At 45.0% G+C, this 24,721-nt stretch overlaps 1 protein-coding gene across 2 annotated transcripts in view; it reads right to left on the bottom strand.

Moving 5' to 3' along the window:
* LOC115570265 (collagen alpha-1(XVIII) chain-like) overlaps positions 1 to 24,721 on the bottom strand; it is a 59,956-nt gene that overhangs the window by 13,374 nt on the left and 21,861 nt on the right. For both annotated transcript variants that reach the window (XM_030398726.1, XM_030398725.1), the window contains exons 3-8: positions 9,524 to 9,771; positions 9,259 to 9,426; positions 8,508 to 8,639; positions 3,684 to 3,758; positions 2,504 to 2,596; positions 350 to 485 (exon numbers count right to left, since the gene is read on the bottom strand). In XM_030398726.1, the coding sequence (XP_030254586.1) occupies positions 350 to 485; positions 2,504 to 2,596; positions 3,684 to 3,758; positions 8,508 to 8,639; positions 9,259 to 9,426; positions 9,524 to 9,771 (852 nt within the window). The remainder of the gene's footprint in view (positions 1 to 349; positions 486 to 2,503; positions 2,597 to 3,683; positions 3,759 to 8,507; positions 8,640 to 9,258; positions 9,427 to 9,523; positions 9,772 to 24,721) is intronic.

Raw genomic sequence — 24,721 nt, forward strand, 5'->3', positions numbered from 1 at the left:
AAAGTGAACCCGTTAAAATGCATTTTTGAATAAACAAGTGATTCAAAAAAAGGTGCACTTGTACAGTGTAGCATCTTATATGACCTGTGATGTAATGGAAACCTTATGTAACGCAGGTGAGAGGACAGAAAGAGAAACAGAAGGTTGATTCTCTGAGAAAAGTTACATCATTTCCTCCAGCACCACCTGGTGGCTCAATTTGGGAACTACAACACAGGAGGAGCAGGTCTGATCTTGTATTACAGCATCATTTCTACGCATGTCATGCACATGAGCATTTATTTTAGATGTGAGTGCGTGAAACGGTTTACCTGCAAGAGAAGATTCAGCAAATAAAAATGAGATTTACCTGTAACTGCCGTCACCTCCACCTCCTGTCCTGAAGTCTCCTCCGTGTCTTCGTCGTCGTAGTCGCCGCCCGGCGTCACCTCGGTGGGCGGAGCTCGGACCGGGGTGCTGTAAGTGGGGTCCGGGTCCGGGAAGGGCTAATAAAGACAGAAAAAGGTCACAACCTCCGATCACATCACAAACACCGACACATGGAAGAAGAAAAGGATTTTAAAAATGAAATATAAACGAGGACAAAAGTGCAAAATCTCTTCGATGAACAGTCAAAAAAGAATCGGCACATTCTTATGCTTAATATTCTGCAACCGTGGACAAAAATAAGAAGATTCATTCGCCGAACAGTATTTCAGTACTTATCATCTGCTCAGTTCCAGGACAGAAACAGTTGCTGTGTTTGCCACAGATGGTTCGGAAACGTTTCCTCTCAGATCAGATCCAGCGGCCGCGTCAGGCCGGAGGCAGCGTTCCTCACCGTGCACTGAGCTGGCTCGCAGCGACGCATCGATTCAACGTTGTTTCTGCATTATTTTGACAAGATTTTAACCAAAAAAAAAAAAGGCCTTGACCTCGTGACCCCGTCGTCCCTGCTTGTGAGCGATCCGTCGACGTGAGAAGCGGTGAAAAAGCGATAAATCTCGTCTTTCCTGTCGAGCGTCGTCGCAAGATCTGAACCTGCCGATGTGGGCCGAGGAGGACGTTTTTCACATAGCTGAGGAGCAGCTGGAGGAACACGTCACGCTTCCACACCTCCACGTCGAGGTTCTTCAGGTGCCGTCAACAGAGTCAAAGTGAAAGCGTTTTCAGATCGGTCACGGTGGCCCGGAGACGAGGAGGGAAAGCTCTCCGACTGCTCCGTAAAACAAGGCAATGAAACGTCTCGTCGTGACTGGACTGCAGACTCCAGCGTGTTAACGACCGGCTGTTAGACTTTCTCGAGGAGAAAACTGGAAAAACCAACATGTGGAACTGTGAAGGGCGAGAAACGACTCGAGGATTTCACCAGGATTCCTCAAAGAGACGAGTCACGAGTTGGATTTCTGACAAAGTGATCCTGCCACTACAAATCAGACGCTTGCAGGACAATCTGAAACTGTTTTGCTTTGTACGTTTTGGATGTGGAGTTTCATTTTATTCTATTTCTATTGTATTTGTAAAAAGTACTTGTTAGCTCGGCTGTGAGGTCAGAAGGATTATCCCTTGAAATGATCTCAGGAGCTGTTTTAATCCTTAAAGTAGTGATTCTTACGCTCACTTGCCTCCTCGCCAGAAGTTAGATGGGAAGATTATAGTCGGTGTTTTTCATTTGTCTGAGCTGCAGATATGAAGCTGAAGCCAGCAGGCGGCTAGCTTATCTCAGCACGTTAGCTCTGTCTAGATACACGAAAATAGTGTCGTTATTGACGATAAAAGGGGAAATATTGGTATCGTATCAGTTCATCCGGCTGACTTTTTACTGTTCGATCAGTGTAACTGTTCTTGTTCACTTTTTTTTTTTACAGTCATGACGCATCAGATCGCTTTTTATGTCTAATTTTCTAAAGATGACGCGCTAAATTCATCATCGTGAATTTGTTTGGCCACAATAAACTTTTTAGGTTCAACTTCTAGACCTAGTTTTAGTTTTACAGAAAAGGTTTCGTTTGAGTTTCGTGTTTGTTCCGTGTGCAGCGTCAACTTGAACTCGAGCTGAAATGAACTTCCGTTGATTTAAAGCACATCGTTTTTTTTTGCTTTGGTGTCCGAATTAGTTTAACGCCTAAAATTCCCGCCTAAACCTCGCTGCGCAACACATTCCGCCTCGTTTGTTCGGGGCGTTTTTCTGTTTGCTGTCTGCAGCTTTTTCTCCTCCCAGTCGGCGGAGATTACTGCTTCCAATCTCCTCATCGAGCTTCAGGGCGAGAGAGGCAAACGAGAACGGCTTCTATAAATAAAATAATCTCTTTCCACTCTGTCTCTTCTTCTGTTGCCCCGCTGTAATCTTTGATTCCTGTTTTCAGAGAGCTGGCAGGGAAGCGGCACATATCGCCACGTTCCAGTCTCCACCAGGCCTGCGAGGATAAGAGCTGTTTCCTTTGGTCCGAGTCCAGCTCGGCTAAACTGGGGGGGTGGGAAGGACGGCGCGCTGCGTATTATGAGCGCGTCTACGCGTACGCACCATGGCGTACTCCCTCTCCTCCACGATCTTCTTCACTTCTTCTCGTCCCTCCACGTCCTCATAGGCGTCGTCGCCGCTTCCGTACCCAGAGGCCTTGGAGAGAGAAATGAAAGCATGTCAGGAGATAAACAGAAAAGAGAGAGAGAGAGAAACGATAAAATGTGGACAAACGCCATCTGAGTTCAAGGACGGAGAAGATGGGAGGAGAGGGAGAGGAAAGTGTGGGCTAGAATTCAACATTTTGCTTGGGCGTACAAAAACTAAATGCATGGAAAAAAAAACCACACACAATCATTTGAAATATTTCTCCTCATATCGACGCATCTGTTAATCCATTTAACCGACGAGACAGACGTCACGGCGGCTTAATTACACGAGCCTCCGGGTGAGAGAACACGCAAGAGACTGGATGAGTTTTAGTAAAAAAAAAAAAAGGAAAATATGGATTTTTCAGACGGATACAGATGGAATGCAGCTGATGTTTGTCTACCACAGGACATGTCTCATTATATACATTCAAATAGTAGTTTTTAAATGATAGATGACAGATGTTAATGTTTAGCTTGAGCTGTGACTCACATTAATGCTCATTAATGACCATTAATGTGACCAAACAATACAAAGGAAGACTAACTTTCAAGGGAATCACAAAAAAAAATTGCTTCGCTTCCGACTCAGTGTCTCTGGTTCTGCAGCTGACCCGGTAGCTTAGCCCAAACCACGCGCCCACAGCGCTGAGCAATAGCTGTGTTCGCTCGTGTTCGTGTGATTGTCGCATTTCACAGAATTGTTTATTTGTGCGTTTGTTAGACTATAGAAAAGCTAAGAAAGCTTCCGAACAGTGGTGATCTTGCCACTCACATAGTTTCAGCTGCAGCGGAGAGAAAGGGATTCATTCATAAAAAAAGAAACCGCACCAAAAGAGTCGTTCATGAGACGGCTCCCTAGTTGTGGGTTTAACCCCACAAGAGTGCGATGAGGCCTCGCTGCAGCTGAAGTGGATCTGGCTGCTGGAGGTCAGAATCTGTGTGGGCATGTTGACTTCTGGGAAATACAGTTTAATGCAGCGCGCGTTTTCTGCCACTAGAGGGCGGAAAAGCTCCACGTTTGGGCGGCTTCGTCCAGACTCACAATGTTTGGGGGGTGTGTGTGTGTGTGTGTTGTTTTCGTGCACACTCACATAGGGATCGTCCTCCTCGCACTGGTCATCTGGGGCCGTGGGATCAGACTTAAGCACCAGCTGCTGGATGGAGCCCTGGAGGAGAGGAAGAAGGAGAAGAAGAGGAGGATGAGGAGGAGGAGGAGGAGGAGGAGAGTCCCGTGTTATGTTGCGTGGTAATTCAGTTCATTCTGTGTCATTAAGTTTTATTGAAGCTCGGCGTCCATTTCCCACACAGCAGCCACAAGCTGCCCTCTCTTCTCTCTCAGCATGACAGCTCATCCATCCCTCCCTCTCCTCTTCTTCATCACATCACACGTTATCCGGCACGACTGCACACAGCAACACACACCGCGCGATCCCAAACATCTGGCAGAGAAACAGCTGTCTCGCTGCTCACTCGCACTGTCTGTTATTATTAAAGCAACGTGTCACACAAGAGATACGAACAAGCTTTGAGTGTTTCCACATTCTGCGTTTCAGAACTGGACTAATGGAAACGTTGAGAGCGATTCAATCGTGATGTATGAATGATAATCTAATCTTTGGCTCTGTAGATTAGTACTGAATACTCAAAAACTCTTGTTTGGAAAATGCTGGCCCGTCTTTGGGTCCGGTAACAGCTGCTGGACGTCATGTCTGAGGCTCACAACGAGGGCTCTGCGGTGGTGTTAACACTTTGACACTTCGACACAATCAGCTGGCCAAGACTCACCAGGGTGGAGGAGGTAAATAGAGAGACAGTAAATCTGGTGATGTGAGAGGTTGATGTTGGTTATTATTCCCACCTCTGGATTATCACTCACTTGCTGTCGACGTCCAACGATTCAGAGGACGCGAGGTGCCGACACGCTCATCCAGTTTGCTTCCAAACCAAAAAAAAATGCCTGTTGGTGCGTCTATACTCAGCCAATCACACGCCGATGGATCAGCCATTTGGGGTTCGGTATCTTGCCCAAGGACGCCTCAACACACAGCTGAAGCTCGGGATTGAACCTCCGACCCTCCGATTAGCAGATGGCTCCACCTCCCGAGCCACAAGGTATCAATTAGCAGATCTCCCTCGACCCACCGCGGCCTCCGAGAACACACTCGACCTACTGACCTCCTGTTCAGAGCGTCAGAAGTTATTACATAAAGTTTTAAATCTTTTAAAATCTTTTAATCCGATCGTAATCAGGTCTGGAAATGTCTGACGTACAGCAGGTCCGTTTTTCCAATTACACAGCGCGGGTTCTGTGGGCAGAACTTTAAACACGAGGGTAATTGGGTCCGTCCTCTTATTGCATCACTTCTATCGGCCAAGTTTATTGATATTGAGTTCAGGCCGGAGGACAAACACCTGTTTTTAATGGAGCGGAGCGCGGCCTGTGAAAATCAGCGGCGGTGGAGTGAGTGACAAACAGAGAGAGGGGGAGCGAAACAACGGAGAGCGAGAGAGAGAATGAACGGGCGGATATCAGGGAAAGGAAAATCAGAGACAGCTGTTTGTGCCGTAAACAACACGTCTGAAATAAGCAAAGCGCGCGCCACGCAGTCGTTTTCCGCTCCTCTCCAACGTCTACGGCGACCCGGACAGACGACTCAGCCGGTCAGTTTGTGCAAGTTTTTCAAATTATGCGAACGTAAACACTCGAGGGAGGATCTGTCAGTGGCGAAGCTGCCCGAGTGACACATTTACACACAGAGCTGCATCCAAACATGTGCCTGAAAGCCCAAACAGACGCTGACATGCGGGCGTGCACAACGAGGAAGAAAATAATCGGTCTTTAAAGGGTCTTGCCTACAGTGTGGGAACAAAAATGCTTTCACGTACGGGATTAACCGTCTGTTTGGGGTCAACACAAACCTTTTAAAGACTTCTATGGTCTAAACTTTGCATGAGATCAAAAGAGGCGCTCCATCGCTCTAGCCGATGGTCGTTTTTTATGTCAACGGAGACCGTGCACATTCGGCAGTCCGCTCAGTGTTCGCAGGAAGTTCTCGGGAGTTTTCCGATGAAGAGAAAAGGTTAACTGCTTCTTCAGGAACGGCTCTGTGTCTTCAGGTCCTGGCACTCGCCATGTTGAGGAAAGTGTTTGTTGCCAAAGCAACACGGAGCAGGTCGTGTGTGTGTGCGTGTGTGTGTGTGCAGGCGTGTCATGGCGTCACCACTGCAGCAGAGGTCAGCCTTGTCTTATATGATTTAAAACACGCTGTAAAGAAACTGGGACATACAAATCAGCAGCAGTCTGTATCAGATAACGTGCCGAGAGCTTCGTTCCGTCACCAGCAAAGCAAGACCTTTGGACCGTAAAGTCACAATATTAGATGGCAAATTTTCATATTTTTGATGACTGGGATTCAGAACAGCATTTTTACTGTTCAGCTCCACGAAACATCAGAAATACTGTTGTCTGCGAAGCTAAAAACACGCACAAAGTCCAAATACTGCAACTTTGACAGGAAACACGGTTCAGTTTCTTGTCAGCAGCGTTTTTTTTCCCGCTGTTTCTCTCAGTCGCGCCGTTTTACGCACAGCTTTCGCAGCTTAGCTTCCTCGGCCAACGTTGTTTTATGCACATGATGCTGAACGAAGCTACGTTACCGACGTGTGGCGCGGAGACGAGGACGCTTTTAAACCTGCCGCGGGGATGTCTGTCGATGGTAAGGGGAGATAGCTTGCACAACCTGAACTTAAACATACTGAGTGTTTTTCCTCAGTGTTACGGGTAAGAGAACCCCTCCAGTGGCTCAGGGAGAATAAAAAAAAGATCATAAAGAACAGTTTGCACTCTCTCTTTCCTCCGTCCTTCCTACTTCTCTCTCATTCTCAGATGGTGCCAGCCTCACGCAAACATTGCCCAGCACGCAACACGGGGCATGTCGTGTAATGCGGAAAACATGGTGAATCAGTCAGTGTGGGGGAAGATATTTTAGTATAATCTATAAGCATGTGTGTTGGTGTGAAGCTGTGTGAGAGTGCAGCGCTGCAGAGAGCTGCTGCTGCTGCTGCTGCTGCGTGGCTGTTATCGGTCTCCCCGGGAGGAGATGGAGGATCTCTGGCGGAGCTGCCAGTTCAAACAGCGAACAGCTGGAAACAGACGGTCACTACTGGTCCTCTTTGTCTGCGAGGGGAGCAAAGAGGGGAGGAGAGGGGAGGACGGGTTGGCAACAGAGAGGGGAGCCTTGGTGATGTCCAACAGGTTATGACTGGCCATACTGGAGGTTTCAAAATTCTTCAGTAACTTTATATGGTGTTCTGCAGGAGAGGAGCGTTAGCCCGTGTGACTCCTTTAAGGTCCAAACACAGTAAACAGACAACGAGGAATTCGCCCTGATGAAGTGTCCCAGCCAAAAAGCTGCACTTGAACACAACGCAAAGACGACAGCAAGGACATGCAACTAGCTTGTACACTGCTAAATGTGAAGCTCATATTAGCTTAGCATAAAGACTGGAAATACAGGGGAACACACATTCTCACGGGGGCCTTGAGAGATGGCCCACGGCTAAAGACTCGTGGGATAAAATAAAAGTAATTTTATATTAATTAGAATTCGACTGAACCTTATAGGAATAAACAATTTCCTGTTGTCTTATCGTCAGTTCAGAATCCGTGCTACCCCACCGAGTCACTCTACAAGCTGAAGACAGGATGTGAACAGAATATATTATGAAATGAAATGAAACTTAAGCCCTTCATGGTGTTATTACTCACGTCAGACTTGGTTTTAAAATGTTGCAGGTAGAGAAACCTATTTGAGAAATTGTTCCAGCAACAAAATGGACTCTCCCCTGTGGGAGTTAAAAAAAAAATCCTGAATAAACACATTTTCTCCCTCCCTGGCTCGTTGGATGTCTTTTTGAAACTCTGCTCAGATTTCTCTAATAAAATCTTAATGAGAGGGGAAAAGAGCTGCTTGGCTATAAAGACCTGCTTTCCACCGTCCCGGACGCGAAGCATCTTGTAGTTTGTCCGTCACATGAACTTACATCACTAGATATCAGATGAGGAGGAGGAGGAGGAGGAGGAGGGGACAGAGGCTGCAGTGCCTCACAGAGGAGGCCAAGCTTTTATTTTGAAAGTCACAGGTCATGTGTTTATCGCGTTTAGCCACCAGCCACGAGTTGATTTACTCGTGCCGGTTGTTGTTTTATAATATGCTCTTCTTTTATTAAAAAACTTTCAGATTAAACATCCTGATAAGAACATATTCTGGATCAGATAACTGAACAGTTATCGTCCCTCCTGCTACTCCGAGGCAAACTGAGCCTTTTGTTGCGATTATGAAACAGCTGATTGGGAGGAAAGTGTTGAAGCATTTACTGGTTTATTTTCTTTTACAAGAGCCCCGAGAACAGAATACAGTTTCCTCAGCACGTCTCTGTCGCGCGCCCTTATTACAACCACACCGGCAGATTTCTGCATCCGTGCTATTGTTCGATTCTGCTCGTTTTTAATTGTAGACTTGGCGTTTGCGCCCACAGTTGCACTTAGTGTAAGTCGTTCAAGATGAGAGATCAGCCATATTCCGCCCCCCCCCAAAATGTAAATCACATACAGCTTGTCATTTATGAGCTCTCGCAGGATAAAGCCGCGCTCATAAACACATGTGGTCACTCATTCCTCGTCTCCTGCGGCGGTCGTAAAACTGCCAGCGAGGACTATTGTGTTCATCTCTCAAATGTGTAAAATAGGCAGCCGACCAAGCGCCACGTGTCTTTTTCCCGACGTCTGTTGTCATCACGCTGATCAAGACCCGCCGACGTTAGGAAAGATCCTGAAGATGACACGGCAACAGAGCGGTTTGCGCGCACATGTTTAAAAACACGGCACAAGAAATCCAGGAAGCGTCCCGACTCACCACAAACCTCGCCAGGCCCGTGCCGCCGGCGTTCCCAACGAAGATCCCCGAGCTGGCCTCGAAGGTCAAAGGCTGAGGGCTCCTGCTGAAGGCGACTCGGTGGTATTCCTCACAGTCCATGTAGAGACGCACCTGAGAGGCAGAGAGCACATTTACCAGCAATTTATAACACAGAGAAAAACAAAAGAACAGCTGTGTTTCTTGCTGCAGTGACACACATTCATCTGATGACAACGTGTTAAACATCTGCAAGAGGTAAAAAGTCTTTGGTTGCTTCTCTTGACAATTTTATGGGCAAATAACCAAAACGGCTGCAACAAACAGTCTCCTTATTGCCTCAGAACACAGTTAAAAGGATTCTATTCTTATTCTCTTCTCAAATCCCATGAAGAGACCAGAACGAGACCAGAACCAACAGTGAATCCGACCTAATAACAAGCGCTTGTTTGTGTGCTCAGCTCTCGTCGCTGCTCCAGAAAATATTAGAACAAACAGAGGCGCTGTGGTTTTTTTTATTCTGAGTGAAAATAGAGCTCAGAAGTGTTTGCCATTAACTTCAGTTCCTGGCTGAGTGAACTGAGCGCAGTATGGGAGCGTACCTATGTTCCCCGGGTCCTATGTTCCCCTTACCTAACCCTAACCCTCATGTTTTAAGACTAATAAACCCTAACCCTAACCCTAACCCTTTGGGTGAACAGCGGGGAACATAGGACCCGGGGACTACAGGTATGATCCTGCGCAGTACACTCACCTCCGCGCCCTGCACAGTCAGGGTAAACCTCGCCCATCTTCCCGTCAGGTCTCCCATTTTGAAGGAAGCTGCCTCCTGGGTCCCTCGTGTTCCCGGGTCGGTGTAGTACAGTACGATTCTCTGGGAGCCATCCTCGACCTCCGACAGCGCGATACCCAAGTGTACAATCTTGGAATTGGAGATGAAGAGATGCAGAAAAAAGTTGTTTACTCTCTTTTTTTATTTTCATGAAGCAGAACAGTTGCTACTGATGTAAGTCGACCACCTTTTGGTAAGCGTCTGTGATGGCGAACAGCATGCCGCCGTGCTGCGTGGTAGGTTTAGCCGTGACCGTGACGGCGAAGTCGTAGTAGAACGGGTCGGGGATGAAGGACTTTGTGAGGCGGCCCACGTTGGCGTCCGGGCCGAAGCTGTAGGCGGGGTAACCCTCGAAACCTGTGACGAAGGAGACGGAGGGAGGGAGGGGGACGCCGATCAACTCCGTCAGGTCCAAGTCTCCCTGAGAGCCGCGGTCTGCAAAGAAACAGACGCGGAGATCACGTTAGTGGACGGGAAAAGAAACTTACGCAACAAAGTACAAAGACAAATAAACTGAGCGGAAAAAAGTCCTCAAACAGAGACACAGAGCAAGACAGATTGCTGCCATATGGAAACAACATGGTGTCACGGGTTAAACTGAATCTGGCAACCGCATGCAGCTGCCGGCGCCAAGAGCCTCTGTTATCTCAGTCGCTGCAATTAGTGTATTAATGATGTATGACTGATCCTGTTTGCCGTAGGAGCACCTGCAGTCAGATCTCCCCTACAGCCGTCTTCTCCAGTCAATTAATCAATCAGACGTTTTAATGCATCGCACATTTCATCCGGTATGTATAACAACGAAGTGCTTCACACAATAACGAAAAGCTTGACCAGCCCAACACAACCCGGGAGCGCCCCAAAGAGATTCCCACAACGCCACGAGTTGCCTGAAAACAAGACAAGACCCAGGAGACTTACTGGAAACACGCATTAAAAAGAAGAGCACCTATTTCTGCAAACCAGTTGACACCGAACAGCAGCTGGAAAAGCCGAAAAGCCAAGTTTTGGGGTCAACATCAGGGCAGTTTTGAGTTTAAAAAAGAATTAACATGGTGTGCAAAGGCCTTTCAGTCTGTCTTTGGTTATACGGACCTCTAAGAATACAGCGTCAAAGCCGTAAAAGTTGTTTACCTCAACTTTAAGTGATCTCTGCTTTTAAAAACTCTACACATTTCTTTTACGTTGGTGTTTAATCACATTACCACCAACTAATTTGACGCGCAGCTAACCCAGGTTCAGGCGGCGGGTGGCTGGACAAAACCTAATGAAGGTCCGCCACGTGTGATGCGCTGCGTGCTCCGGGTTTGAAGGGTTTGCACAATCCGTAGAGAGGAGGAGGAAGAGGAGGAGGAGGAGGAGGACTGGTGGTGGTCTGCAGCTCATTTTTTTTTTTCTTTTTTTTTGCATTGTTGCCCCCTGGTGGGATAATCCGGCCATGGGTCAGAGGACTGATATGTTATCTTTGAAATTAAAGCATTCCACAGCACAGACAGAGAGGGGAGCCGTGCTCGTCCATTTTATCTTTTCATTTCCTGCCATACTGATAAAAATGAATTAGGAAAGTAATTAAGTTGAATTGATGGATCTTTGTCGTAACGCTTAAATATATATTTTACGTTAAAAAGACAACCCGGGAGGTCCGAACCATCATTCTTGTCTTTTAGATGTTTTCAAGTTTGACATCTTGTCAGATACACCCAATAAAGTCTGCCAAGAAGCCGAGAAGAGGCTTCCCTCTGTCTGAAGCCTCCACCCTTCATCATCATTTTATCTTGTAAACTTGCCATCACTGTATTCACGGCTGAATGCACACACACACACACACACACACACACACACACATCCAGATGGACAGCATGCGCTCTTATTCTCTCTCCAGCAGACACGCAAGCACTTTGTGAATGCCCACCTACCACAACATCTCTTTCCTCCACCCCCCTCCTTCTTTCTTTCTGTCAGACACACACACATGCACCACTCACTCTACACCTGGTTCTCCTTAGCGGGAAGACCCCAGGAACAATCGTCTGTTCTTTCACATGTATGGGCAGCAGGGGTATAGAGGCTGGGCATCTGGAAGGCATTAGGTTAGACTAATACACACGTGCTGCGCAGTGGCAGCTCCTGTAAATTAGGCTTACTGCTTACCCTGTGTGTGTGTGTGTGTGTGTGTGTGTGTGACTTCCAACAGTACAGTGGTGAGTGTGTGTGTGGCCAGTTAGGCTTCCCACAGGAACAGAGGCACGCTTCTCTCCCCCCATGTATTAATTGGATATAAAACCCCCGTCGACAGACTGGGCCGATTAAAAAAATAACAATGAAGCGCAACACACACCGTTCTCCTCCGCTGTCCCGCTGTAGCCGAAGGCTGTAACCGAGCTGGATTACAGTCCAGAGCTGCTTTCTCTGTTCAAACACTCGGCCCGTCTCTGGGATAGTTTAGAAAAACTTAATTGGCGATTACGCACGTTACGCTCGCGGTTGTCCAACTTTTTCCTCTAAGACTTCTCTCACATCCAAAACTTTGTGTGCCCACATTTTTTTTTATTAGTCTTCCATTTACACTCGAGCAGAAAAAACAACTGCAACTCTTCTTCTTTTCTTATCTTTCAGCGCACTGCACATATTCCGACATCGGATAACGATTGGGACGCACAGCATGAGCACCACTTTTAACTTTGAAGGCCAGGATAGTGTAGTTTTCACAAAGACCTCAATTCACAAAAACAGGCAAAACAACAGCAAAGCTGCTTCACTAAAAGTTCTTCTTCGTCCTCATCTTTTGGTCCTAAACAATATAAATTGCATACACGCCAATATCTGATAGAGACGGGGGACACACAGCATGAGATCACCTGTCCCACTTTTAACTTTACCTCCATGAAGGCCGGGACAGTGTAATTTTCACGAAGATCTCCATTCACACAAAAAACAGGCAAAACAACAGCAAAGCCACTGCTGTAAATTTCTTCTTCGTCCTCATCTTTTCCTCTCAAAACAATAAAAACTGCATATACGCTGACATCTGATACGGACAGGGGACGCACAGCATGAGATCACCTGTCCCACTTATTAACTTTGCTTCAATGCAGGCCTGTACTCTGTCAGAGCAGGTTTTTACGCGAGTTTCCAAAAGTTCTGTTCTTTGTTTTCTCATTGACACCGAAATGAACACTAAAAAAACTGCATTACATGTCGACATCTGATACGTACGGGGGGACGCACAGCATGAGATCACCCACACCACTTCTTAACTTTACTGCCATGAAGGCTGTGAGTCTGTCGGAGCAGGTTTACCAAGTTGCCAAAAAGTTCTGTTTTCTACATTCACATTAATTTACACTGAAATCTCAAGGAAAGGCGTGTTTTCATTTTTCCAGCAAGTGGAGGGTTTTTTGGAAACCTCTTTTTGGGCGTGACAGATGTGTTCTCATTGTGAAAGAAAGGCATAAACAGAAAGGAAGAAATATGTGTCTGATTTGCATTCACAGGATGAGCAGAGCCAAGATTTGGATGTGATTGTGTTCAGCAGCCTTTGAACGTCAAACAATTGGATGATGTCGATGTGGTTTCTATAGCGGCTTGTACGCCTGTGGAAAAGCAAACCGGTTCCCAAAATGTTTGCAAGTTGAACCGACTCTGAATCAGCACCGGCCCAGAACCAGCACTTGGTTCACTTTGGTCGATTGGGAATTTGCACCATTAACTAACTCCATAGAAACAAGACCTAACAAACAACTGAGAGCATGTTAAGTGCCGCAGTAAAAGTGCTTAGTTTTTATTCGTCTTCTGCACAAAGACTCTCTTGTGTCTTGTTTTAACTTCCAGGCACTAATTTTATCAAGCCCACGTAGTGAAATCTGAGAAACTAAAACAAGTTCAAAGAAATATTTTCCAGATACTCTTTGACCCATTTCTGATTCCAGTCCTCTGGAATCAGAAATGCATGATTGGCCTGTTGGCCGCCTCGCCGGCAGACATGGACGTCACCGCTCTATCTTCTCTGTGTTGTCAGTGGTAACGTCCTGCCAAAGCGTCTTAGCCAGCAGTCCCACAGCTCAGCCAGTCACTTCGCTCCGTCTTTGCCCGAAAGTGACATCACTGCAGATGTTCCTCCACTGGGTCGGAGACTTAACAGCTGGACAAATCTGCACTCGCTCGAGTTCTCATGATGCAACGGGAACCCTCAAGAGCCTCGCCGGATCGGATGTTTGTCCTGTGTCGTGCATCGACCCATATTTTCATGCAAACCGCTGACTGTGTTGAAGACGCATTGGCCGCGCTGATGAGTGATTTCTGTTCTCGTCTTTAAGAATACTAAACACCCCGGTGCAAACAATTTCAGCTGTGAGAAAAAAACTTGTGAGTAATTTGGGTCAGGGTGTGACTTCTCTGTATAATCAGGGCTTGGCTCAGCCTGGTCACCACCTGCACTGGAAACAGAGCGAGGGAGAGAAAGCAGAAGAGACGAAGAAGGCTCGGGAGATTCAGTACATGTCCTCTAGCCAGTGTTCGCAGTAATTCCTTCAAGGTGCGGTGAGGGATTACAAGACGCTGCCGTGCGATTAAGTCTTGGAGTCACCGAGGAATGAGGCTAGATTTAGTAAGGGGGGACTCCCTTCTCTTGGCGAGAGGAGGACGTGTTGGACAACCGGCTAGCAAAAGACACAGAGATGATTTTAATTTGTAATTTTAGCGCAGACACATTTGAATTTGATCTCGGCGTACACGGTTACAGCAGTCCCAAACAACAGGATGTGACATTTAGCGTCGAGAGAACACAATATTTACGCCGTGTTTCAGAGAATATTTAGTATATAGTTACAAAATTATTCTGATGCTGTGTGACATCACTTCAAAGCAGTAATGAGGAAGTCGGAGCCTGCAGAGCATCCTCAAGAGTATCAGGAGACTGAATACAAAGGAAACTATCGGAGTAATCCCTCCCTTTGACCTGCATAGGAAATGTTTCCTGCACAAACAGCAATGAGATGTGAGTGTCTGTGGCTCAGAAACAGAGAGAAAGTACTTCTTTCAATTAAAAAAGTGGCAGAGAAATGAAGAAAAATGCCAACTGCAAAAGTCTAATGAGGGATTAAGATTCAAATACAAGTGTTAATTGCACCATATGTGTGTGAGGGTGTGTGTCCAACTGCTGCCTCTGAAATGGGTCAGTGTGTTTTGGGAGTGTGCGTCCCCATGAGACGAACGCTTTTATGGCAAAATCCTGACTTTTATGAATAGCGGAGGAAGAGCGGTGCCCTCGTCTTACGACAGCGCCGCTTGAGAAATGGAGCAGCCTCTCCTCGTGCAAAAAGGTCGTCCTAATAAAAATGACTGACTGCTCAACACCTGCACGGGTTAATACGAAGGTCAACTGTACGATACTGCACTGCAAATTCAGTTTGAGTGGGAGCAGGTGAAACCGAACACCACAGCGCCAGTGAACAACTGAGCAAAATACCGTGATTAATGTAACTTCTGGGGAGGCAAAACTATTTGTGCACCACGAGTGATGGCTTCTTCAGTTAAGCACACACACAAACTGATGTACTGAAACTGTTTTGCATTGAAACCAAAGAAGTTTTAAATCTTTTGGATGCATTATATGGAGAAATGGGTGACATCGTGGACACTTAAGCAACAAGCTCAAGGGGTTTTCCCTTTCTTTATTCCGATTTGGAAATCAACACTTCTCGGCTGGTAGGATGGCAGCTAGCGGAACAAGCAACTGCTAACGTGAGTTGTTCAAAAACTTTTTTAGTAAACTCTGTGTACACAAACAATGCTCTCAATGCTCGTAATCATGTGTAGAGACCCTGGTGATACTACGAGCAAAGTTTCTTGTCGAGCTTTCTTAGTGTTTTAAAAATATAGATTTTGATGCTATCACTAAAGTGCCCGTAGCACTCCCATTGAAAATGAGTTTGACCCGAAAACAAAAATACGGTAAATCTTAAAAGTGCCTCTTGCATCGTATTTATGCTTTTACACAAAGGTTTGAATCAGGTAAATTCACAAAAAAAGCCTAGGTTGCATTTAAACGACAGTTTGGCTTTAAGCTTCATACTATGACGCAAAAGCTAGCTGACAAACAGTTCTCGTATTATGACTTTTGGACTGTAACTAGTGTCCAACAACCGTGCTTTGGTTAGGTTTAGGAAGAGAGGTACTATAAGGAGTGACGTTGGACGGGTAACTATAACACCAGATGCATAAGGCTGCTGAACAGGTTGCTGTATTCGATGTGTTGGGAGTGAGAACGGGCTGCAAATTCTGCTTTTCGGACGGATCGATTGCTCAGTTGTAGATTTATTTAAAAAGGTACATATCATTGTAAATCACTATAGCTAGACTTGCATGCTTTTTACTTGGACTTGGCTGAGATGTAAAGATATTAAGGCACGATCAGAAAAAAGAAAGAGAAAGGTCTTAATAATGTGGCGATGATGGACACAGTACTTGGACGGCTCAAAAAGGTGCCGGCCAAAGTCACTCAGCTGTCACTCAGTCCACAGCCGTTTGTAATGAGCTGTCACATCTAATAAGAGACGGAGCAACGGAGTCTAATCAAACTTCCATCATCTGTGACTCCGCGTCACAGATACTCGGATAGGAGTGAGTGAGCGCTGCACCTCTGAACACGTGCAAACCTTCACACGCACGCTTTTGTCTCAACACAAGAATCCAGAGCGAACGGCTCGTAAAACTTTATCCAAGTATTTAGAGACACGGAACCCCAGTGGCACAGAGAAAAATCCAGTGTGACTGTGGTCTCACCACATCTTACAAACACACTGTTCTTTCTCCCAGAATCCACCTCAATGTGAAATCATTCTAACCCTCACTTGTTCCCACACATTTCCAAGATCGACTGAAGTGAACTTCGACCTTGTATATAAAAAGCGCGTTTGCCAAAAACCGGTTGTCATAGTTGTGGTTTTTAGACTTAGTTCTGAATAACAGATTGCACTTAGAAACTTTGGTAGGGGGGAAATTAAACCAAGATGAGAAATAAAATGGAAACACTGGTTTAATGACGATGTGAATTTGTTCATTTCTTGCGTAAACGGTTATTTTCGCCAGCTGCACCTGCTAACAATTGCATTCCCTGGCAACACTAAGTTGATTTGACTTCAACAAACAACAAAAGTGAATGAATTTCATTAAATCCAATTGCTGCATTGACGGTAGAAAACAAATCATATTTGGGAAAACGACTATTAAGCACACTTTGTGTTTCATAGGTTAAAAACATACAAAGCTGCAGGTATGCACCTTTTAAGATTTTATGGACCCACCAGTCACTTAACACCTGTTTTATTTTGAAGAGGCTTTCTGCAGATAAAGGTTTCCAAATGGCCTTAAATCTTTCCTCCAGGTGGACTAAACAACACACCTCACATCCTTTCATTCATTTCACTGAGGCTGAATGACAGAGCAGAGATGATGTCAGCCTCGACTTGTAGTGAGAAGTTGGAGGAAGTTGGCGGTAAACTGCTAAGACCACACAGCCTGTGTATTTAACTCCAGGACGTACACAAGCACACGTGTGACCAGGTGAGGCTGCAGGCCTCCCGTTTAGCACAAAGATGCTCTGTTGGCGTCGCGCTGAAGCGCTAAGTCGGCGCGGCCATTAAGAGGAGGCGAGAAGGTTTAAGTGTTAACGCTCTCGCTGTGATCAAAGCCTCGCAGCGCTTAGCTCAGCGATGAATGGATCTTGTTCAGGGTGATGTCAGAGACACAAGGCACTGACTCTGATGGCAGAGATTAAACTTGTTTTTGTCAGCGTATGAAGAAACAACTTTGAAGCGCTCTAATAACTACGTGTTTCTCGGCTTTAGGGCGGTCTGCATACGTCACACATTGCTGGAACTATCTAAATATTATTCGTATGTCCAAGAAAGAGGGCAAGTTAACCTAATTCTCACTCTCAAAATATGTCTTTTTTGAACTCCAAAACGCTAACCAGCGTGGCAGAGTATATTTTTCTTATTAGTCATGCAAGCAAGGAAGGAAGTGAAACCCCCCCCACCCCCCCCCCCCCCCCCCCATTCTCCCCAAGTTCACTGAATGATACAATCTGTGTTTGAAATGAAACTGCCTCAAACACAGGATTTGTCAGCGTCCAAAATGTGATAACTGCATTATTGGAATGCGGCCGTCATGTTCGAGTAGAAATGTGAGATGCATGTATGTTAGGAATGAGGCAGCACCTGCGTATGTGACTCTCCTGTATGTCAAGAATGTGATAGTCATGCTAAGATACGAGTTAAGCGACTGTGTGGCTGCTGTGTGCACAGAGAAAGAGTCGAACACCAGATCTGTTCGATTCAATGAAGCCTTGCAGAGACGTTTCATCCAAAACTGACAGTTTGTGGTTGATAGCGCATCAATTTATTGATCCCAGTAGGGAAAATGAATTAGATGGTGTTGCAAGCACCCTACTGCTGCAACCGAACCACATGAGCCACACATGGAGACGAGAGGCAATCGATATGATTTATATGGGAAAATCTATCCTACTGTTGAAACGATGCAATCACCCACATAAAGAATGAGCATCTCTTTCTAGTGGTATCCATGGAGATAGCTTTAGTGTTTGTTTCATCAGTACACATGCCACTTCTATGTAACGGCTGTAAATAGAGTCGTGTTTGTGATTAACTGGGCGTCAGTCAATTCAGTGTCTTGAGAGATCAACAGAACTCATATCACAGAAAACCTGCCCAACACACGCTCATAACTTTACGACCGATTAGGAGAATTGTCAGCGTCTCCCAAAACTACATATCGCCGACACCGAAACAACATGACCCTCGGTTAGGTTTGGACAAGAAAACTACTCTGTTAGGTTTGTTACTTCAGTTACAAATGTACCTTCGTTACCAATGTAACTCACGTTAAGTTTTCACTTCACTACGTTTGCAAATTTAAAAACTCCACTGTTGACTTTTTGTTTCAAACTGGACATGAGCCGCTGTCTCTTGCATGTAAGACCTCTGCTTGTTTAACGTGAGCGTCCATCCCCGGCATCCCTGTGCACACAACTCACTCTTTATACTACCTCTGCTCACTTCCTCCTTTGCAGCTGTAATAATTACTACAACCACTAGAGGTCGCTGCCTAACAGCAAATGTGAATGTGGGTTGTAATAAGCGGCGATAATTTTGTACCTAAATGGTTGTTTTTCCAGTAAGTAGAGGCTCAAACTGTTTAGTGCGACCCATATTTACACTTCCTGGTAAGCAGCGCCCTCTAGTGATCGTAATTATTATGAGGTGCAAAGGTGGAAGCAAAACAGATACTTAAGAACTCCACATATGGAGGAGGATTTGGGTCAATGGAAGGTCCAACAAACACAAGAATTTGACCCAGGAAATCAACAGTGAGTTATTTTATGCAACATTGCTTTTACATAATATCTTTTTTTACCTAAACCATGATCTTTAACGTTAACCATGTGATGCCTAAGGACAGATACGCCTTTCAATTGGCCATCTTTGTGGTTTTGGGAGTGCTGGCAATCGACCTTTTCAGTCATTTATGATGTATTACACAGTCAAAACTTTCTGTTGGAGTCTATGAAAACTGTGGCAGTTTATGTATCTCAAACCAAAAATATCCAGCTAGATACAACCTATATTTTATTGCACTTAATGTGCAGCTTCAAGCCTAAATCACAAATCAGTGTTGCAGCGGAGGACTGTAAAATTCACTCTAGATACACTTCTTTAGTCCTTAGGAAGCACAGCTACAAAGGAGTCCTTCATATGCTCGGAAATGCAAATAGATATCTGGAGCCGCCGTGCGGGGTTTCCAAAGTGGGAAGTTACCTAGTGCAGCTTTAATGTACAGCTGAGGCATAAAAGAGGCTTGTTCTCAGTTTGGTTCAATCTGGAATATGTCAGCGTGGTCAGGAAGCTCGCTTAATGTGAAGAGACGGTAGATTCCTTTGAACCAAGTTTGCTCTGACCTCTCAAAAACCTTTCGCAAGAAAGATCAATTTATAGACACGACCAGAACATATAGTAAATACAGTATGCCTTTGTCACACATGTTAGTGTGAGCAGTTGGCGCCAGAAGTCCTCATGAAGAAGAAAGACACTTTCCACTATAAAGCCAGCATGAGCTAATGCTAAAGCCCTGCAACAGGACATCAACACAACACAGCACAGCTGATTATCCCGTAAAATGGAAACAGCTTTTACAGCGATTTGAATTTCAGCTGCTTGTCAGATGAACCAGATGGTTTACAGGAATCTAAATAAGCCGTTTCAAACTCGCCATCCTCACAGCTGGACCGGAGCCAGGCATTCAGTGTTTCCACAGGTTTAATTCATATCTAGACACATGGGTCTACTTCTCTCCTCCCTTTCTAAGCTGTTGATATCTGACCAATGCCAATCAAGGCAATGGTAGTTAAAAAACAAAAACAAACAGCACTAATTTGAGGAGCCATGAGAGAGTTTTTGGGGTATTTCCTGCTCAAACTTTATGAGATCATAACAGTTGGGAAGCTTTCAAATGACAGTTCACAAGAGCCTCTTTCCACTGTTGCATGCCACAGTCATTTAGACGACGCTAAGTAGGTGTGCTCCACATTCACTCTTAATGGGTGGTTATATAAACAGAGTAGCTGCTGAGAACACGAACCACAGCAATGTGCAACCCTAAGTGACTGGCGGAGAAGAAGAAAATTCTGTCTGCCATAATTTGCCGTAACCAACAACATCACCACCAATCACATCCAAATTCTATCCACAGCATTTCATAACCAGTCGGTTTTCCATGATACATTATGCTTTGAGCTGGGAGCTCCATCTCAGTGCAAAGTCTGTGTCCCCAGTTAACCTCTGAGAATGAGTTATGGCCCCCGACTGAGGAAAACGTCTACTTCAGCATCGTGCTGCAGGCTGATAATTCAGACACAAGCAATTAGTTGTCAAGGTGGGAAAAAAAGAACAAGAAAATTAAATTACCTCGCTGGGGTAAGGGGAAACCAATCACAAACATGAAATGTTTGGGGGGAAATTCCACAGTAGCCAACTAGTATAAATAATACATGATCCCGCAGGGAGGAAATGATAAGCTGGATGGAGAGCTAACGTAAGTGACTCCGGGGCGCAGACTAATACAAATCTCTGTGGTTAGTATCAAAAGTCAAGTATTCAGGAAGTTACTCAAGACTAAACAATGCAACAGCTGCTTCTGTCCAATGAGACGGACAACAGGACTTCCACCAACGTTTTCAAATGGATTTCACGAAATGATTTGTCAGACGCCACCTTGAAAATTAAGTGGAAACACCACACTGCAATGGCGACCCAAAGCAGACACACCTCTTTGAGTGACTGAACGAGTGGAACTGATCCAGCTCCTATCTGCCGACGTGTGCGCCAACAAATGACTCGCTGTACCCACCGCAGCAACATGAGGTAGTGCACACACTCTCGTTCTTATTAATGCCAGCTGCAGTGTTGTAACAACCAAGAAGAGACTCCCAGATGTGACGAGATTTATTATTTCACAGATTGTGCGCCTTGTCACCGACTGTTTGTGATCGTCATGGAGAAAACTGTAGGCGCACTAGATAAGGTGACCTCAGCATTGTGGCTACTTTTTGGCAAAAATGTAGTTCTGGTGGCTTTATTGGATTTGGACCTCTCTGTATGGAGAAAACACTGGATTAAGAGAAAGATGGCGCCACAAGCAAAGGACATGACGTAGCTCAAGATCAGGTGTGTTTTACTGTAGTCGTGAAACCTGTTCCTGAAGAGGAAGCTCTCGATTTCCTTATCCATCCAAACCTTTACCTACGGTCATGAATATTCGGATGGACCTTGATGTCAAAAATATACGTTTGAGTAATGAAATCCTCCATTTCAGCTGATTCCCAGGTCAAAATGGGACAAAAAAACCTTTTCAAATCTGTCTCACAACATCCAACAAACACCACAACTACCTTAACAAACCAAGTCAAAGACAACATACAGCTTGAGATCACCTAGATGTTCACTTGATCATGTTAGCTGTTGGTCAACGAAGGGGCTTTTGGTGTCCAGGGTTCACTTATTGGGCCTCAAATGATCATAAGCAACACAGCAACACTGATAAGCTTAACTTGCCGCCACTGTGGCTAAATCCAGCTAAAGGACAGAAAATGGATGGATGGAATGAATCAGGTGAAGCATCATAGCAGTCCCTTTTTCTTTTGCTTGATTCCTGGCAGCAACTTTTATTTTTCGGTGATCTCAGAGCCAAAACCAGTGAGCTTTACTGTCCTGCATCAACAGGATTACGGAATCATCAGTCACCAAATTGGGTTTGTCTTCTCCTCGATGGGGTTGGATTTAAAGCTTCATCTATCACTTTGAGAGTCAATCTTTCTCTGGATCTAGTGCTTTGGTATTTTCCTCGTGAGGTTCAAGTTCTGATGCTAGCAAAACCCCTAAACCAAAGATTTTATTTCACATGTGGGGAAATATGGCCCACGGAGATCACACAAGCTGCAACAATGAGTGTTTTACCTCCACGGAAATCATGCTGATGCAGTTTCTTTAAAAAAAAAAAAAAAGGTCTCTTTTTCTATAGCTCTTGCACACACTGCACTACAGTCATCCACGCACAACGGCAGCCTTATGTGTGACAGGTAAAGTGAGGTCTGGGCCGGGGTGAAGGGGGCTGAGCGGTAAGCGGAGCGCATTCTTGTTTTTCATCCAACATTCATCCTGGGGAGCTGAGCAGACTGTCTCTCAGTGATGCGGACCAGCTTCTTCTCGGCCGGTGGTCTGGAGAGACTACTGTCCATTTAATGTAGGATGATGTATACAGTGGAAATCCATTAGCAAAACAGACAGACTTTTGGTGTAAATCTGCACTTTGATCAGCTATCTCTTCTGGGAAAGAAGGGATACATGCAGTTAGACAAGAAAACCCTCACATCGTCTATAAATGTTTGTGTTTGTATATGTTTTTTTGGGACTTTAATATGACTTTGCTCGATAAAGCAGCTGAAGATTTAACAGGAAACAGCAATGGGCCACAGATCTGATTAAACGTTTGTGTAAGATGCATTAAAGATGTAAATTAAAGGGTAACTCCACCAATTGTACACATTAAAGTGTGTTTACAGGTCTTGGGGTGTCCGACTACATATGTGAAAACAGTGGTATAAAGCTTTTTGTAGTTCCAGAGGAAGCTGCATGTAAGCTGATAAACTGCCTCCAGTGATGTCACTCAGTGGCTAAATTGCATTCTGGGTAACGTAGGCACCAAGTTTAGATATGTGTGGAATAAAAAAAAGGTTATATCGCTGGTTCCGCTTTATCGAATCGAATGTGATCAATTGGTTGTTAAATTGTCCAGAATGAGTCGAAGGAGAGCAACGAGGCCATTACCCACAATGCAGCTTCAGTGACATCACTAGAATAGATTTATCAGATTACATGCAGCTTCCTCTGGAGCCACAAAAGACTTTATGCTACTTTTTTTTTCTACATACCATTTTTTTAGACTCGAAACCATGAGTATTTTGATATTTTCTGTCAATCAGGAATGTTTTCGTTCTGATAATATCTTGGAAAAACAGTAGGGATGACTCTTTGGGGCTTAAAGGCGGCGCTGCTGTAGGCTTCACATGTTTTTAACCCCATGTTTTTACACATGGGGTCAAATGTCTCAGAGTGACTGCAGCCGACCGTAGCAGAGGAGCATATAATGACTTCCTAATGACAACAGAGGAATTGTAGCATCCAGGAGGATGGGGGTCACCGCAGGTCAGGAAGTCAAGCTTGTCTTGTCATGATTTATGTGCACGACGTTTAACTTTATTTATGAGGCCGAGGCATTTCATGTCATAATTAAATTCAGATAATAGCTTCTTTACCTTTCATACACACATTGTCTTTCCCTCTGAAGATCATTTCCTTCTTCTAGGAAAGTTAAACGTGGCAACAATACCAGTAAATACTCCTCGTCTTATATTTATTTGGCTCTGTAACGCAGGAATTCAAGCTGTCCCTGCAGATTTACAGTTGTTTTAGTGCGCGTCTGGACTGGTGATTCAGAGCTTTGGAGTGTGCCCATATAAGCCAACACAAGACAGGACTGGGGTCAATGATAAGGGTCTTTTTTCTCCGTGCCCACACAAGCTGGCAGCGTCAAGGCTGCAGAGAGCCAAAGGCCAAATAGTTTAGTCAGTTAGGTCAGTGGAGCCAAGTATTCCTCCCGTCTGCCTCGCACAACTCTGCCTCCAGCTCCCTGCTCCTTCACCATTCTTATCTTCCATCTTAATGTGGAGCACCAACTTGGCAGCATTGTCCACAGAACAGTATCACCTTTGTCGAAACTGAATACTTGCAGTATTTTTTCTTAATTTTTCACTTAAAGCCCCCTCGGGTCACTTTTCAGCACAATATCAGAGTTACATGCAGTTGTTGGGTGCATGTTTATTGATTAAAAAAAAAAAAAAAAAAACACAAGAAGACTTGAAACGCTTCAGAAAAAATGTGTTCTTCTGTGCAAGAGGAACATCTGTATTGCTATGGCTCATTCATGTCCTACAGCTATGCATTAATCATGCTTCCTAATAGAACACGGGTCTTGCAAGTGACATTTTGAGTACTATTAAAAACATATTGGTCTGATTAAACGAGCTGACAACATCAGTGGGAGATCCTACGTTCCCAGAAAGTTGTCATGCCAAATTGGGAGCTTGCTGATTCAAGAAAACACTGAATATGCGAAGAGTCCTTAGTAGTCTGACTGAGGTTTTGTGCAGCTTACAGTTGGACGCTGGTGCAGAAATTCTTTAAGAAATAAAAACACATCACAATATTGTAAATGTCACAAGAGAACCAGATATAACTGCACCTAGTCTCTCTGGAACATCCACTTCTGGACCCGTAACAGTCTTTTTCCTGACACTGAGTTCACCGCAGGGGCACTTGTAGTGATTTTAAGGAAATCAAAAACACAAATGAATGTTGGACGACAGAACAGGTTTTAAGACTCGCAGGTAAAGTTGCAGAACCTGAGAGTAGTGTAAAACCTCAAAGAAACAAGCAACACCAACACCAACTCAAAAAAGGCCTCGACTCCACAAAACCAATAGTTTCTCAGTCCTGAACTTCTTATTTCGTACACCGCATTACCATTTAGATCTGTTCATATATAAAGCGATACCTCGTAGTGTTTGAAATGCTTTGGAAACAGTTCTCCCATACTCTTCTTTCTAGTTAATTAAAGCAGCTGGAGGCAGGTGGTAAAAGCGGATGTCCACAGGGGTCAGATGTCACGGGGCTCCGTGTAAACGGCTCGTTGTTTCGGCTTACCCCAAGCTGTGTTTAACCAGCTGTAGAAACTGCACTCTGACCAAAGT

Source organism: Sparus aurata, chromosome 19 (genome assembly GCF_900880675.1).
Source record: "Sparus aurata chromosome 19, fSpaAur1.1, whole genome shotgun sequence".
Lineage (NCBI taxonomy): Eukaryota > Metazoa > Chordata > Actinopteri > Spariformes > Sparidae > Sparus > Sparus aurata.